Raw genomic sequence first — 17,499 nt, 5'->3', positions numbered from 1 at the left:
CAAACTTTTCATGGTAAGATGGGATATATGGGACATAAAAAGTGAACAAAGAGATCAAAATTATTCTTGAAATTCAAGATACACACACAACTTACTACATATCAACAAGGAGCACACTCGCCGTTTTGTTTTGCAATTGCTTTGCATCCAACCTCAACTCAATAGGAAAATGTTGTCTTGATTACATGTCCAAACTTCATAATTTCCATCTTGCAGACTATTCAAAACTTTCCCTAAAATGTGGTCTTAATTACTATTTGTTAGGGTACTCCATTCACTAGATGAAGTTCCTTTTTGAAGGAATCTAGGTTAATCAAATCAAGTTTGTCATCCTCCAGAATGTTTATGTGGATTAGGTTGGCTCGTGCAGGTCGATTGACCTCTAGGTTCTAATCAACACCTTTATCGTTGCAAAGGAGGTAACGCACACACTCGTGTCCTTGCCTCGGGTGCTGTACCCTGCTACGGCACACGCTTGTCTCAAAACTTATCGTTGTTCCGTTGCTTCAGAAAATGCATTTTTCGTTCACAGTTGTTGAACTCTTCCTTCCTTCAGGGCATTCGTAATGTGTAGAAAGAACACCATCTGCTAATATTCTTTAAAGGCTCACGACTTAAATCTTTGAGGTGACCTCACTTCGCTATCGGACAAGAAAGAACATTTGAATCGTGGCTCTGCAACATACCTGCAATTTACCGCCAGCAGAGTCAGTGTTGAGCCTACGAGAGCAGATCTCATGGCGAAGGGATTTGACTTTACCCAAACTTCCCATATTTTTCTTGGAGGAGGGGGCGCTAACCTCATACATACCATACTTCATATTCGCTACCCACTAAAACTGTAGACTACACAGTTGTTTTCTTATATAGCATCATCTTGAGAACTACAGCAAGTGGTTGCTCTATGTTTTCAACTATGCCCACTTCAGGCAAATGCCAACATTGCCTAACTTTTTTTCCATAGCATGGGTTTGATGCATAAATTGGAAGGGTGTATGCAAAATTTCTTATTTTGCTCTCTCAAGGAAGAATGCGCCTTTTCCTAGGACTGAAGAGTGTGTGTGTGTGAGAACGATATTATACTATTGCAAAGAGTGGGGATAAGCGAGCCTCCTCATGCATGCACATGCGAATCCAGGGAGAGGTGCCCACATACCTGGACCAATTCATTCGCTCAACATGCACATACACATACACACTTACACACATACATGCACATATGCCCATTCATAGAAACAATCAAATGTATGGACGTGTGCACAATGAGAACTGTCCTGTCTGCAAAAAGATTGACTAAAAGAGAGATTCGTATTTACCTGAAAACTTAAAATGGTTCGCCAACACTGACTATGTATAAATTGACATCACTAACTTCCAGTGGCCAGTAAAAATACAGCTCTCTGGAATCGTAACCTTGTTGATGTATCCTTCTGATGCTATGGTGCTGCCTTCAAAAGACTTGACGGGCTCACCTGTGAAAATCAATGATGATCTTCTGTTAGAAATCTTAAGCTGCTCGGATCCAAGGACAATGAATATACCAGGAACAGAGAATGCAAAGCCACACAAGTACTGAGCATGTAACATTGGTTAAGACACAATATGGAGCATACCTTCACATGATGTGGCAGAATCTTTACATCAAAAGGTGTGTAGAGCCAAGCTTCCATGGATAGGCGTAAAAAGTTTTCCAGCTTGCTCGTATATACATCTGCATAACGCTGTACGTTGTAAGAAAAGGCAGACTCTTTTCCAGTGTCGGTGAGGAATGTCGAGCCAAAATGTGGATTGAACATAGCTTTCATGGCAGTCCTGGCTTTCTGCCTCTCCTCTCTCAAAGATAACAACAGTAGTTTCTCCTCCTCCCCTCTTGGATTTTTCAAAGCGAGGCCATGAAATTTTCCTAAGAGTTCCTGCATGATGTGATACTTTGCCTGGGAAAAAAACAATTGTGATTTTAGGAATTGTTTGCAAAATTAAATCAGATTTTCGAACTACCTGTAAATGTATTTCAACTTGCAGGTTTACAAGCCTTTTTGTGATGCTTCACCAAGTTTTGGCAATCTTTAAACTTTCGAGCAACTTTTCTATAAACCCGGATATCAATAATAAGTCTAACTTTTAATACCTGCTGGAAACGATATCTGTCTTCATTCTGCGTCCATACCTCCCTCTGTATCAGCAACAATATATCAGTGAAGGAACAATGAACCACTTCTATGTTCCTATTTAATGCTACAGTTACACATTTGCACAAAAAATTGTCATTCATCCTCTGGGTTCTGTGTAGCCACTTTTAAATCTGCATTCATCACACACAAGCCCTGTTTGTGGGACTATCATGGTGCATAGGAGATGTGGAGCAGGGCCCTCAGGAAAGTCTTCCGTATTACAGCTGAGACTATGGTAGTGACTCGGGGACAGTAGCTTGGGTCAGGGACAGAGACCCTGTATATGGATACGAGGATTAACAGGGGAGCCATTCCTTTCTTGTTTCCCGTTGGCACTTGAGTATGATCCCATGCTGGACTCTTTGCACAAAGAGTGGACCAAGGGGTTGTCACAAATGGGAGTTGATTCATCTAGACTGAGATACAGGTATGCCACAGAATTGCAGAACATACCTCACTTGACCTTCAGGATTCAGACAAAGATTGTCCACACGCTCCGCAAGAGATGGGAGAGATTACAGGGTGAAAGCATGAGGAGAGATGCTTTTCTTCACATGATGGACTCAAGCATGTTCTTCCATTTAGAGACACAGTTTGGACACATGGTTTGCCTTTACAGACCACGTGAATGGCAATTCACTTTAGATTTCTGGTTTATACAGAGCCTATTTTCTAATTTTTACCTTGGGAAGTTTCTTCTAAGGCGTTTATCAATAGATTCTCTTTTCCTCCAACAAAACACTCGTGTTCTATTTCTAAAATGATATACAAACCTCACTTATAACTTCACACTTGTCATTAATTATGCATATGGAAATTTTCTACAAGAGGTACAACAAAGCATCATAATGTGGAGACCTACCAAAGAAGTTTTGAAGAACTGAGAAAACACAAATATCGACCCATCTTTTGCACTCCAATATACGACGAAAAAGACTAAACACGTTTTTAAAACTAGAAAACTCTTAAATAGAATCTTTTTCCTAATGGATCCCTTATGTATCACGAATACTTTACGACCAAACAAGTCAAGGCTTCCCTCTGCCTTGTGCCCTTGTTCACTCACAAGGTATCCTTAGGTTACCTTATGCCTTGGTCTTCACAGGCCTAGATTGTATCATGGCCTATCACAAAATAATTTGACTTATAGATTTTTGTAAGTATCTGTCTGAAACCTTCCAAAACTGCACAGCTTGATGATGGTCCTTGCGTGCTAGATTAGAAGTGTAACAATTCTATCCCTTACTAAAGATCATTGTTCTTTGATAAGGAAAACAATATGTAAGCGTGTGAATACACTTCTGTGCGCATAAGCTTAGGGTTCTGCGGGCAGGGTCACTAAAGAGACTGCAACACCAAGAAACTGAATCATCTCTGGTCAAGATATCAGCATGATAAATAAGATCAAGCTGCCACCAAAGTCCCTTTTAAGCCTCTCTCTCTCTCGGTAAATAAGTGTATATTGAATGTATGGAAATATTTACATCGGGCTTTCAGGCCAACCAAACAAAATGGTAACAACTCATGTGAAGCCATCACGCTATGGGAACATCCTACTACATGAGCAGAAACTCTCTAAAAACTATCAAGCACCAAAACCACGGGAACAAATGGAAGGGATCATCAAGACTCAAGAGGGCACTCACAAAGTATGCGACGAAGCAAAGAGACGGTTTGCAGGGAGAAAAACAAACTGTGTAAGGCAAACACTGAAAGAAAAGAGAAACTCAAAAACACAAGAGAACACGATGATGATGCACTGAATCATGCTATGTGAAGAAAAGCTGACACACTGGAGACGAAGCTCAAAAGATGACTCCACTGTCCAAACTGAATCAAGCAGCAGCACCTGTAGAGAATCTACACAATGAAGGGAGCAAAACGCAATCCTCCGAGCATTGGGCTATCGAAATAACCTGAAGATGAAGGGCAATTGTTGAGGGAGCGAAGCGCAGTCCTCAGACGCCAGAAGTGGGCCAGGCTGCAAACGCAGTCTGTTCCCACAAGAGTCATCAGCTGTTGGGTAACTCTGTCTTTAAGCATCTTGTACACTCTTCCATTTATTCATAGCATTCATTCATTCACTTTAGAGTCTCTTCCTTCTCTATTTGTGTTTTTGTGGTGTTGTGTTTTTGTGTTTTTGAGTTCTCGTTTGAGTTATTGTGTTTTAGTTGTGTTCATACATTTTGTGTTTTCTCCACACAAACCCTAGCATCATTTCACATGGTATCAAAGCTAGTGCTCTTCTAAAGAGTATCTTGCATTTATCGTGGAGGCTTGGTTTGTGCAAGATACATGGGTAGTACATAACCAATTTACAATATCTAAGATTGCTTCCTCTTGGGATCCCATAGTGTCTTTTCAGACTTCTCCATCTCTACAAGCCTTAAGGAGACATTATGGCCTCAATGAGGAGGACAATGCATCATCTATTTCTTCTTCTTGACTAGATGTAGGGCTCGTGATGGAAGAGGAGTTCAATGAATTATTGAACATCAAATATTCCCATCACTCTTGCAACATCAATCAAGTTGACAAGGCTCGCCACCTATCGACTCAAGGAGCCTAGAGAGCATGCTACATCCAAGATGACTGGTGACCCATCTTCTTCATCACAACCAAGCCCGATGTAAGGTTTGTAACCCTTTTAAGTCATGCGAAACACAAGCCTTCCTTGTTTCTTCTTTGGATCTGTAGGATTTGAATCATGCAAGGTTTGATTATGTTTCACTGTAGGTCTAAACTCAAACATACATCCACAAATATACCTAACACTGTATCCTCCATTTCATTTGAGCATGGAGTTGGCATTGCCGGTTTGCAACTCCCTGTAAACGCCCCGAACAACGTAGTATGCTTAACAATTATGATATTCGCTTGTTTTCAAGATTTAATATAAAAGAGAATGAACACTTAAAGCTGAAAATGAAAATTACTCACAAAATTACAGCCATGAAAATGTAAAAGTAATGGAGACAAGATTGATGGTTAAAGATGGGCAAACACCCCCCCCCCCCGAAGGAATGTATTTCTGCTCAACCCAAGTCCCTTAGGGAAGAGCTCAGTTACAATCAACCTGAGAGTGAGGAGAAGTAATTCTCTCTCTCACAAGATTATGCAAAGATGTACAAACACACATGCATTATCTATTATGCAATGATAAGAACTGATTTCTTTACAATATGAGAGAAGAAAGAGAGAAAATCAGCCTTTCTCCATCGTTGATCAGTAGTATATGGATAGGGCTTGCTTCTTGTTGCTAAAATGGAAGAAAGAGCTCGAGAAGGAGGTGCTATAATGAATTTACAGGCTTGTTGTCCTGTAAAACAGCAGTGATAGAAGAGGGAATATGGAGAAATTTGATAATGGAGAAGTGGGGGATGATGATGGGGATGGATGGGGCCAGTTTCTGGCTATCTGTGGGTGCTGTACATAAGTTTACAGCAAAGAAAAATGATGCTGAATGAAGAAAAACGAGCTCTTATTTATAGGAGAGAGAAGAGCTAGTACAAAAGGGGAAAGTGGAGTAGCACAAGACAAGTGTCCAGCCACATATCATGAGATGTGACAAGTGGTGGGACACTTGGAAACTTATGTGACACTTGTCTCTTCTCTATGGCCTTCCTTTTTGGGCTGAATACTGTCAAGAATAGAAACAACCAAATTTAGTAAGCACAATCAAAGTACAGAATTTACTATTTTTAGAATGACATCCCTATTTTTTAGGGCTAGCATTTTTAGGCTAATTCGAGGCTCCTAAAATTTAGGGACCCCCCCAATATGGGTGTCATATGAAAGCTTTTTCCGCGTATATCACAAAAACGGTATTAGAATCTTCATGTGACTTTCCTATGCAAAGAAATGTGCATTTCAAGCTTTCAGCCCACACATGTACATTGTACAAGCATTTCATGATCATGCCATCTTGTTGATTGTAACTGTTTGTTCTGGCAGATCTAGCCCACACTTCAAGGCATCAATCCTTTCTATGTGCGAGTCTAACCCTGATATGCGTGAGTTCTGGTCACAGGCGCCCAATCGGGCCATATAGGTGGGAGTGTGAACTATCTTTTCTCTAACCCACCGCGTGGGTCCACCATAACCTGTGACCACTCATCAGTGGCCAGCTCCAATGCACTTTTCTTTAAATCTAATTAGTGCAAAGGAAATAAATTTAATAAATCATTATATAAACAAATTAAATGATACAAATTCTGTTTCTATAGAGTTGTGACAGCCCTCTGGCTTTTATTCAGTTGTCCTCAGCTGAAAAGCTTCTTGATATGGCTGAAGAATGTCTGGGTAATCCTTCATGAATTTTTCATCTACCCACTGTGCATCTGTTGTGGGTAGATTCTTGAATTTCAGTAAGAATTTTCGTGTCACAAGGCCACTTCTCATGGTTCGATCCTTGTGAAACAAAATCTGTTCAAGTTCCAAGAGTTGCTCTGTTTCTTCAACTTCTGGGGGATCTTCAGTAATGGGTTCCTTTGGTTCTGGTCCTATGTAAGGTTTTAGCAAACTTACATGAAAAGCATTGTGTATTTTCCAATGAGCAAGAAGCTCAAGTCGATAAGAAACTTCATTTATTTTCTCAATCACTTTGAAAGGTCCAAAGTATCTACTGGAGAGCTTTGGAAAAGATGAATTTTGACTGGAACCTTGTTTGAGAATGCTTTTATCAAACTTTAGCAAGACATATTGACCTTTTTCAAAAGCCAAAGGTCTTCTTCGTTTATCTGCTTGCTTCTTTTGTCACTCTTGGGCAACTTTGATAATGGCTCGAACTTGATCCATTGCTGTTTTTAAATCTGAAGCAAACTCATCAGCACCAAAAATCTTATCTTTAGTGCGAATAATTGGAGGAGGAATCACTTTACCCTGTACTATTTCATTTGGAGCTTTCCCTGTGGATGAGTGCACTGTATTGTTGTAAGCAAACTCCAATAATGGAATATATTTCTCCCATTGTGACTTATGTTCACTAACATAAGCTTTCAACATATCCAAGTGGCTGCCCTTCCTCTTGCCCTACATAAGGGGGTTCATGACTTTCTTTAAGCACCTTTTGTCGAACAGGAAGAGTGACACAAAGGCGATTGTTCATGAGAAGGTAACCGTCTTTGATGGAATAATCTGGATGAGAACCTCCTTGCTGTAAATTTGACCAAATTGCTACAAAATCAGTATCTTCATCATAAGTATTCTTCATCGTTTGAAAATCTTCATGATGAGCCACTCTAATAGTTGCAATGCGAGGCACTCTAGAAAGTGCATCAGCAACTACATTTTGTTTCCCTGGAGTGTACATAATTTGAAAATGAAACATAGACAAGAAATTTTTCCGTCTTGCATGTTTCTCCTGCAAATGCTTTTGAGTCTTGAAATACTTCAAGCTCTGATGATCAGTTTTAATAAGGAATTCATTGCCTAAAAGATCATGTTTCCATATCTTCAAAGCATGAACCACTGCTAAGAGCTCCTTTTCATAAATGTCATACCTTTTCTCCACATCATTTAGACGGCAGCTTTCAAAGGCTACGGCATGGCCTTCTTGATTTAGCACTGCACCAATACAATCACCGCAAGCATCTGCTTCCACCACAAATGGTTTTACCAAAACTAAAATGATAAAAACAGGTCCAGAAGTAAGAACTGTTTTCAACCTTGTGAAGGCTGCCTTCTCTTTTTCCTTCCATTGGAAAGAGACCTTCTTCTTTGTAAGGTCATGAAGTGGAGAAGCCATATGTACAAAATGCTTGATGAAGCGGCGGTAATAAGAGAATAAGCCAAGAAACGATCGCACCTCATGTACATCATGAAGATGAGGCCATTCTTGGATTATCCTGATCTTTTCAGGATCCGTCTGAATCCCTTCAAAAGAGATGACATGCCCAAGGTAATTTATTTTATGCATGAAAAATTCACTCTTTTTACCATTTACCAAGAGTTGATTTTGTTGAAGTAATTGTAGAACAATCTCCAAGTGCTGATGATGCTCCTCTTCATTCTTACTAAAGACAAGAATATCATCAAAGAAAATACCGACATATTGTCGATGCTTTCTAAAGATGCGCTCCATCATTCGATTAAAGGTGGCTGGTGCATTGGTTAATCCGAAAGGAACCACCAAGAATTCATAAAGACCGTATGAAGTGCGGAAAGCAGTTTTGTGTACATCTTGTGGTATTACCCTAATTTGATGATAACCACTCTTTAGATCAATGCGGCTGAAAACCTTTGAGCCTCCTAGACGATCCAAAGTGTCGTCAATTCTGAGAATAGGAAACCGATTCTTCACAGTTATTTTGTTGAGGGCTCGATAATCAATGCACATCCTGAATGTGCTATCTTTCTTTTGAACAAGAAGAACCAGTGAACAAAATGGTGAGCTACTTAGCCTAATTAGCCCACGGTTGAGTAGGTCTTCGACTTGCTTTCTGATTTCTTCTTGTTGAGGACGGCTCATATGGTATGGTGCTATATTAGGAGGAGAACTGCCCAGAATAATATCAATATGATGGTCTTCTGGCCTTTCTGGGGAAAGCTGATAAGGAAGATCTTCCGAAAAACAATCTTTATACTTTTCCAAGAGCTGAAGTCGCTCTTGGTTTTCACCATTCATATTATCTTTTACATCAGTGACATAAAGCAAACAACATTGAACACAATCCTTAATTGCTCTAAGACTTGCATATGGCTTACCATAGGTATGGTGTCTCCAGAAACTCCAGCTTGGATCTCGTACTTCTTGCCTTTGTTGGTGAGTTTTACTTCTTTTTCTGAGAGAAGATGGTTGAATCTACTCTATGATTCCAGGGCATGCTAAGAATCACATCGCAACCATCAAGGTCTCCGATACAGAAGGTATCTTCGTCACTGTAGCCTTGAATTTAAAACTTGAGCTTGCTAATGTAGAGTGTCACAGTCTTCACTGTGTCACCTTCATCGGCATTTAAAGCTTGGCGAACTTCTGCCGGAGTGTCCATCTCTTCATTCTTTAATCCAAGCTCTTTAGCTAATTGCAAGGAAATGACATTATTCGCCCCAAGATCTATCAAGAATAGTGCTTGCTTACCTTGCAACTGTCCCCAAGCTTTTAATAATTTGCGCATCTCTAGAGTGTGAGTTGTGTTTGCAACTACATCACTGATAGCATTGATTTTCACTGGCGACTTAGGCCTATTGTCAGAAACCTTGCTTTGTCCTTTGTTTAGACATTGCTTCGCTATGTGGCCTGTTTGTCTACATTTAAAGCACTTCCCTTCTTTCATGAAACGCTACTTTTCTTCTTCGGAAAGTTGGTTTGCTTGTGGGTATAGATTGAAGCGAAATTGAGGAGCATTAGGAGGTGCATAGGGCTTCATCTTCTTTTGATTTGATGGCTGCTTTTGCCGTTGTTTTTGTCCTTCATTTGGGGCTGAATACTCCTCATCATCAGCTACTCTCTTATTATCATTCTTTTAGAATGATTTGTTGCCATTGTGCTCCATTTCCCATGTCTCAGCAGGGTCAATGAGTTCCGTGAGACTAGAAGAATGATAATGATTAAGAGCAGTACGAAGTTTAAAATGCAAACCTCCTTGAAACTTCCTAAGCTTTTCCGAACTGCCGATCTTCTTGAAATGTTGGACCTTCAAAAGTAGCTCCCAAAATCTCTTGGTATAGTCACTAAGTGACTCATTTTTCCTTTGCCAAAGCTGATCCCATTCCATTTTTACATCTCTTTTTACATGAACAAGAAGAAATTGGCTTTGTATCATGCGAACAAAGGACCGCAATGATTTTGGGGCAGCATGATCATATTTCAACCCCATCCACCAAGTATGGGCTAAGTCGGTCAAATGTAAAGCTGCAAACTTAATCTTTTCTTTTTTTTTAATACTTGTCACGACCATACAAAATTTGAAATTGACGAATAAACTTCAGAAGAAGATCAGGATTTCGAGAACCATCATACATACTGAACTTGATCTTCTTTTCAAGTTGAGATAGTGACTTAGTCTTCTTCTTCTTCTTATGCCTTCATCCATGCCCGGATCTTGAGGTTGAAGATGATGAAATGCTTGATGGGGATGAAGATAGAGACGAGGGTGAAGAATGTCGACGCCTTTGACGATGACGAGGTCTTCCACGAGAAGGGTGTGACTCTTCGTCACTAGAAGAGGGTCCATCAGAGTAGGCGCCAAATGACTTTGAAGAAGAGGATAAGCTTCGACGCGATCTCTTTCTTTGTCTTGAAGTAGAATGGGACTGCCTCTTAGAAGTAGTTGGACTTCTTGATCGGCTCCTTTCATTGGTATGGCTTTGTCTCCTTGAAGCAGATGGGCTTATTTCCTTGAATTCTTTGGGATTCTCAACTTTTTCTAGTTTGAGAAGTTGCTCGCGAATTTGCTGATTCTCCTCTCTAAGACTTTGAATGGCTTGAAGGATAGCACTCGACTGATCCATTGAGACTCCAAGAAAAATATGCTCAAGCACTCAATGCAAAGGCTAAAAACAAACAAACTTATAATTGTAAGCACTACCAGTGCTGGGGTGAGGACCGAGCCAAAGCTCTGATACCACTGTAAACGCGCCGAACAACGTAGTATGCTTAACAATTATGATATTCGCTTGTTTTCAAGATTTAATATAAAAGAAAATGAACACTTAAAGCTGAAAATGAAAATTACTCATAAAATTACAGCCATGAAAATCTAAAAGTAATGGAGACAAGATTGAGGGTTGAGGATGGCCAAACCCCCCCCCCCCCCCCCTCCCCCCCCGGAAGGAATGTATTTCTGCTCAACCCAAGTCCCTTAGGGAAGAGCTCAGCTACAATCAACCTGAGAGTGAGGAGAAGTAATTCTCACTCTCATAAGATTATGCAAAGATGTACAAACACACATGCATTATCTCTTATGCAATGATAAGAACTGATTTCTTTACAATATGAGAGAAGCAAGAGAGGAAATCAGCCTTTCTCCATCGTTGATCAGCAATACATGGATAGGGCTTGCTTCTTGTTGCTAAAATGGAAGAAAGAGCTCGAGAAGGAGGTGCTGTAATGAATTTACAGGCTTGCTGTCCTGTAAAACAGCAATGATAGAAGAGGGAATATGGAGGAACTTGATAATGAAAAAGTGGGGGATGATGATGGGGATGGATGGGGCCAGTTTCTGGCTATTTGTGGGTGCTGTACATAAGTTTACAGCAAAGAAAAATGATGCTGAATGAAGAAAAACGAGCTCTTATTTATAAGAGAGGGAAGAGCTAGTACAAAAGGGAAAAGTGGAGTAGCACAAGACAAGTGTCCAACCATATGTCATGAGATGTGACAAGTGGTGGGACACTTGGAAACTTGTGTGACAAGTGTCTTGACACTTGTCTCTTCTCTATGGCCTTCCTTTTTGGGTTAAATACTGTCAAGAATAGAAACAACCAAATTTAGTAAGCACAGTCAGAGTACACAATTTACTATTTTTAGAATGACATCCCTATTTTTTAGAACTAGCATTTTTGGACTAATTCGAGGCTCCTAAAATTTAGGGACCTCCTAAAATTTAGGGACCCCTCCAATATGGGTGTCATATGAAAGCTTTTTCCGCGTACATCGCAAAAACGGTATTAGAATCTTCATGTGACTTTTCTATGCAAAGAAATGTGCATTTCAAGCTTTCAGCCCACACATGCACATTGTACAAGCATTTCATGATCATGCCATCTTGTTGATTGTAACTGTCTGTTCTGGCGGATCTAGCCCACACTTCAAGGCATCAATCCTTTCTGTGTGTGAGTCTAACCCTGATATGCGTGAGTTCTGGTCACAGGTGCCCAATCAGGCCATATAGGTGAGAGTGTGAACTATCTTTTCTCTAACCCACCACGTGGGTCCACCATAACTTGTGACCACTCATCAGTGGCCAGCTACAATGCACTTTTCTTTATATCTAATTAGTGCAAAGGAAACAAATTTAATAAATCATTATATAGACAAATTAATGAAAAAGGATACAAATTTTGTTTCTATAGAGTTGTGACACTCTCTCCCATGCCTCCTTCTACCAATTCTCTTTCATTTGCTTTCAATAGCAGGATCAAATTCCACATCTGCATCAAGCATACTAGGATTAGGATCATCTGTTTTTATTCCTAGCACTCTTTCCTTTCAACACAACATGTTAGCTACCCACAAGGGAATGGCACTCTATACCTTGGTCCATCATTAGATGGAATCCCACCCCTTAACATTGTGCCTCACACACACCCGCCAGTGAGCACATCTGTTATCACGGATGGCTATGTTGGGTATCCCTCTCACTCCCCTTGGACATGCACCACCCATTCCATCAGCCTCTCAAACACAAAGATATCCATCCTTTGCTTATGGTGCACCATCATACACTCCATGGGTCGTTCCCATGCGAGGATTTCTATCCTCTGCCTATAGTGTCCCTATCTCTCCTCCTTAGCCTATTGATATGACTAGCATGTCCATGACAAGTTAGTCTCCACCCACTTATGGATCCACTATGCACACGTCACATATGCATAGTGCAGACTCTTGTGTTCATTCCCAAGTGTACTCCACTCCCTCACCCTATCACCCTTACTCACCCTACCCATCCTCTTCCTCCCTGAGCACTACCACTCCTATTGCTACAATCAAGATACTCATTTCAATAGGTCAAATTTCACCACTTGGTCTAGCCTCATGTAACAAGTGACTAAGTCTCATGATCTTTGGCACTTGGCATTTGGTTTAGAACCTATGTCGAGACCCTCAACTACTAGCCCACCCTAACCATATCCGCAAATGGAGAGCTCGTGATGCCACAGCAAATGTTGAGTCAATGCAAGGGTTACTTACTGAATTCCACTCCTAGTTACAACATTTTCCCCTTGCACCTAATTGTTGGAGTCATCTACTTGACCACTATGCTACAAGAGATCGAACCCAACTTATGAAGTGCACAATTTTTTTAATTAAGAAAGGGGATGATCTAAAAGTCAAGTTTACTAAATATAGGTAGTTACCTTGCTGAGTTCGCAACTACTGGCTCCCCAAAGTCGAATGATGATCATAATACATTCTTCTTAAACAACCTGCCTTCTAAATACTTCCAATTTATACAATATACCATTTCGTTACCCCAATTGCCAACCTTCTATGAGTTTGAATGTCAATTCTTACATTACGGGAGGCTACATGATCAAATCCACAAAAAGACCTCTTCTCCACTATCATTCTCAGAGAGGGCTCTAGTAACCATTACTTCGAAGGGGAAAATCAGGGGTGGAAAGAACTCTCAAGACAAGATGGCAACCCAAAACAAGGGTGACAACTCTTCCTCACCTGGAACCAAAGAGACTAAATCCATTTGGTAACAACTCCCTAAATAGAATAGGTTTTTCATACACTACACGCATCTGGACCATGTAAACGGGGAGTGTCGTACTAATGCCCACCATCTTCCAACTAAGAAACCAAGGATAGGGTCTCTACCATAGCCACGCCATGTACCAACTGCCAAACTCTTGTGTGCTAGTAACCAAAGGAGTGAAATCTTTCTTCATCTAAAGATGTCCTCCAATCTCCTCCAAAAGTCTGAAAGGCAAATGATATATCCTAGGTAGTCCAATGCTCAGCTGTAGCTGCCACCACTCTGATCCAGCTCATATATATTGCTCTCCGTGGTATGCCAAAGAAGGGCACATCCCAAGGCCTGTCTGCAAATGAATCTCTCCATACCCACTCCCCAAGATCACACTGAAGTCTCTATCCTCCTATATGCCCAATGTCTCCATCCATCCATCCATCCATACAAGTTTGAGGGTCTAGGTCTAAGTGCAAGTCCTATCACAATGAGCCATAACTCTAATCCTCTGTCAAAAGCATCCTGTGAACTCTAACTGGTCTACATCCTCTCACCTAAGTCTGCCATCCATCTCCACTGGTGGCTACGACTGCAAGAAGGATACCACTTCTTTTGTAAACAATAACAAGTTAGAAGAAAAGGCATACTTTGAGTGCACAAAGGCAAATCAAATACGGCTGTTTCAAACCTTGTCCATAGGCTCCTGACATTTCATAATCTTTTGTGGCACTTTAGTGCAACTAAATTGTTATGCCAATGCACACTTAATGGCTCACTTTGTATGGAATATGCACCAATGCACACTTATCAACAACCCACTGCTGGATCTTGCATTATGAGGACTTAGCAAGGTGCAGTGCATCAAGAGTTTGGACATGATCAAAGCATGTAATTTGATAAGTGTCATAGCATATCCAACCTGATCGCCAAGTGTCATAGTATATCCAACCTGGTTGATGGCCTAACCCAACCGTATGAAAGTGGAGAGAGTGTGTCAGCCTAAATATGTTGAGGGTATAATAAGAGCAAACCACCAGTCAAACAACCAAACTTTTTAAGGAGCCAAATCTTGCAATAACGTCGAAAATGAGTTGCTTGCAACACAGAAAACAAGGGTATAATAAGGGCAAACCACTAAACAAACAAACTCTTGAAGTTGTAAATGCTGCCATAGCATGAAAAATGAATCACCTGCAACATCTGAGTCATTGCCATGAGTGGTGGAATTAGCAGCTATCATTTGTTCATTGCTAAGCCTGATGAATCACACATTTGTTGCATCCCGGTCAAACGTGTTCTTCTGCATGCAGTCCAGTCTTAGAGAAAACCACCTCTTGGTGTCGAGATTGGGTTTCAATCCTTGCCACATTAGGTAGTTTTCCCAGAAAAGGGGGTAGGCTGGAGGACATCCATCACCCAAGGTTTTGGGATCCTGATGGTCAGGACAATTGTGGAGCTTCATGGGACAATGAAATCTCTTTACAATGCCTTGATAAGACTTGGCCACACTGTTGATGGGTTATAGTGTTAGCAATCATGTTACACTGATGAAAACCAAAAATCTACCAGAGATGCAGACAGCCAGCCACAAATTTCAATGAGCATCTTTGATGAAGAAGGTGGGCTGCTATACCCAGTCTCAAACATCAATCACACAATCACAAAAAGAAAACGAAGAGGATCAAGCTATGCAGTAGCCCAAAGGCCTAGTTTTGTGGGAATTCTGACAAAGGTGAAAGGTTTCAGTTATCTCTAGTTTGGTTTCACAATGTGACCATGACTTACTACCAGACCTTCCATCACCCATATAAAGTGGAAAATTAACTCAGGAAACAGTATAAATCTCAAGCATGAGTGGTCAGCATACGTGTAAGTATCCACGTGTGCAAGAAATGGGCATCTGCAGAGATCTTCAGCTTTTTGGCCACAGAGGATTGCAGACATGATCAAACTGATAACAAATTATAACAGAAGCGGTGCAGATTGGGGCAATTGTATAGAGGAGGGATGGAGGTATGAACCTACAAAAAGATGTGACTTCAGATGTTGGCCAGAGAGGATTGCAGACATGATAAGACTGATAGCAAATTATGGCAAGAGTGGTCTGGATTGGGGTAATTGTACAGAGGAATCGAGGAATGGAGGAATGAGCCTTCGAAAAGAGGCAACTTCAGCGGAATGGAGGTATAAGCCTTCGAAAAGAGGCAACTTCAGCAGTTGGATAGGGACCCAAGCAAGTGGTTCTAGAATGACCCTTTTTTGAAGTATCTGCTTGACATCTCCTTTGACTATTCAACTAGACTGGGAGGAAGATTTAAATGAGCTCAAAACAGTTTCAGTAAGTATATCATTAATCTTTAAACAATTTTCCTGGCTCCTCCTTTGACTATTGAAGAAGGAAGACTCGAGGGGCAGGTTAGAGCATTCTCAACACTTCTCAGAAGTCACATGGGAAGAGATCACTTAACCCTTTCTTGTAGATCTTTGGACAACAGTTTTAGGCCAAGGAAGCTCTCTTTTTCCCATTGGCTTCTAGTGCACTGAAGTCTTGCATGGTACATGGGTATAGCAATGCTTATCACATTACAGGACAACAGGCTAGCATTATATCTCTTCCCATTGCAGAGATGAAATGGACTGCAAGTCCTTGATATACACAGTGACTTTATTTCTAGCATCATAGTCTGGTAAATCTGGTAAATTTGGCAGATAAGTATAGTCAAGCCATCAAATGAAAGCAGATTTTGGTATCTCAGACACTCTCATACCTGAAGACAAAATGTTCACTCTCCAAGACAGATGCGAGAGACTTTGCAGTGATTCAAAGTGCATGAGGAGGAATGAGAGAGGCCTTTTTTTGGCTACCTGGAGCTCAGGCATGCGAGAGCTGAGTCCCCTGGGTTTGGCATTATAGGCCCCTCATAGGCTATTCTCATATCCCTTGTACTAGACGTTCCCTCTTGAGAGGAGACAGCCCAGTAGATCGCAGATGACGTATCATTGCCCATAATCTCTTGTTTCCTAATTTTAGGGCTTGATGCACTTTCACCCTTATTAGAATTTTCTGCAGAGGTGCTTTCATCAAAACTTATGCTGTTGTGAGTTCTTGATTCACATTATGGCCCACAGATTCATACATCTATTTGCTCTGCACATGCCCCGCCCCCGCCCCGGTCCCTCGCCCAAAAGAACATGCCTTTTATTTATGTCATACATTTATAATACAATCTGGAGTGCTCAGATGAAAAGACGAACCCCATCAGGATCAAATGCAAGATCATATAACAAGAATTTCACATTTATACCTCCAGCTCACGAATAATTGCTGCAGTGCGCCAACCAGCCTTTGCAGGTCCTCTCAAGTCACTATACAGGTGATCCCCAAAGTATAAAACCTATGCAAAGAATTCACAATACAGTACAAAAATCGCAGAGACTAAGGACAAATAAAGGTGAAGACAGTTCAGTACTTCAAAACTCAGCATGGCATCCTGTATATGGCTCTAGAAAAATGATAATACTTTTAGCAATGCCAGGAAATTAACCCGAATCCATGTAGCTTAAAAAGGATTCTTGGCCAACCTCAGGTCCCTTCCACTTGGTAATTTCCAGAAACTGTTTTAGGCAACCATGGTAATAAACAGAATGTTTCTGAAAAGCTTCCACCCTACTAAATGCTAGCACATCCTTCTGCAAGTTGTAGAACCTGTAAAGAAAAGTTTTTAATACATTCACCTAGCACACAGTGATGTAGTGCTGACCAACCACAATAAGATAACCAGTATTTATCAGCTTCATGTTACTTTAAGAAGCCTGATGCACCAAGAAGCAAATTATGATTTACAGTACCAATTACATGGGTTCAAACCCTCAACCACAAAATCTTTTGAACCAAAATCCTTCCCTTTTTACTAACAGATTATTAGCATCTCACATCCACCAGTAGATATTCAACTGGCCTTGTAGGA

General features: G+C 40.8%; 1 protein-coding gene across 1 annotated transcript in view; it reads right to left on the bottom strand.

The window, feature by feature from the left end:
* Positions 1–303: 303 nt before the first annotated feature.
* LOC148040445 (HAD-superfamily hydrolase, subfamily IG, 5'-nucleotidase) overlaps positions 304–17,499 on the bottom strand; it is a 71,845-nt gene continuing 54,649 nt past the window's right edge. The window contains exons 10-15 of the mRNA XM_087699457.1: positions 17,114–17,237; positions 16,837–16,926; positions 2,129–2,173; positions 1,614–1,934; positions 1,317–1,472; positions 304–686 (exon numbers count right to left, since the gene is read on the bottom strand). Coding sequence (XP_087555583.1) covers positions 1,437–1,472; positions 1,614–1,934; positions 2,129–2,173; positions 16,837–16,926; positions 17,114–17,237 — 616 coding nt within the window. The 3' untranslated portion in view covers positions 304–686; positions 1,317–1,436. The remainder of the gene's footprint in view (positions 687–1,316; positions 1,473–1,613; positions 1,935–2,128; positions 2,174–16,836; positions 16,927–17,113; positions 17,238–17,499) is intronic.

This window comes from Lygodium microphyllum, chromosome 2, assembly GCF_053477565.2.
Source record: "Lygodium microphyllum isolate KBCC chromosome 2, Lygodium_microphyllum_v1.1.10, whole genome shotgun sequence".
Taxonomy (NCBI): domain Eukaryota; kingdom Viridiplantae; phylum Streptophyta; class Polypodiopsida; order Schizaeales; family Lygodiaceae; genus Lygodium; species Lygodium microphyllum.
Note: the sequence above shows the minus strand (reverse complement) of the source record. Positions and strands in the feature narration are given on the sequence as shown.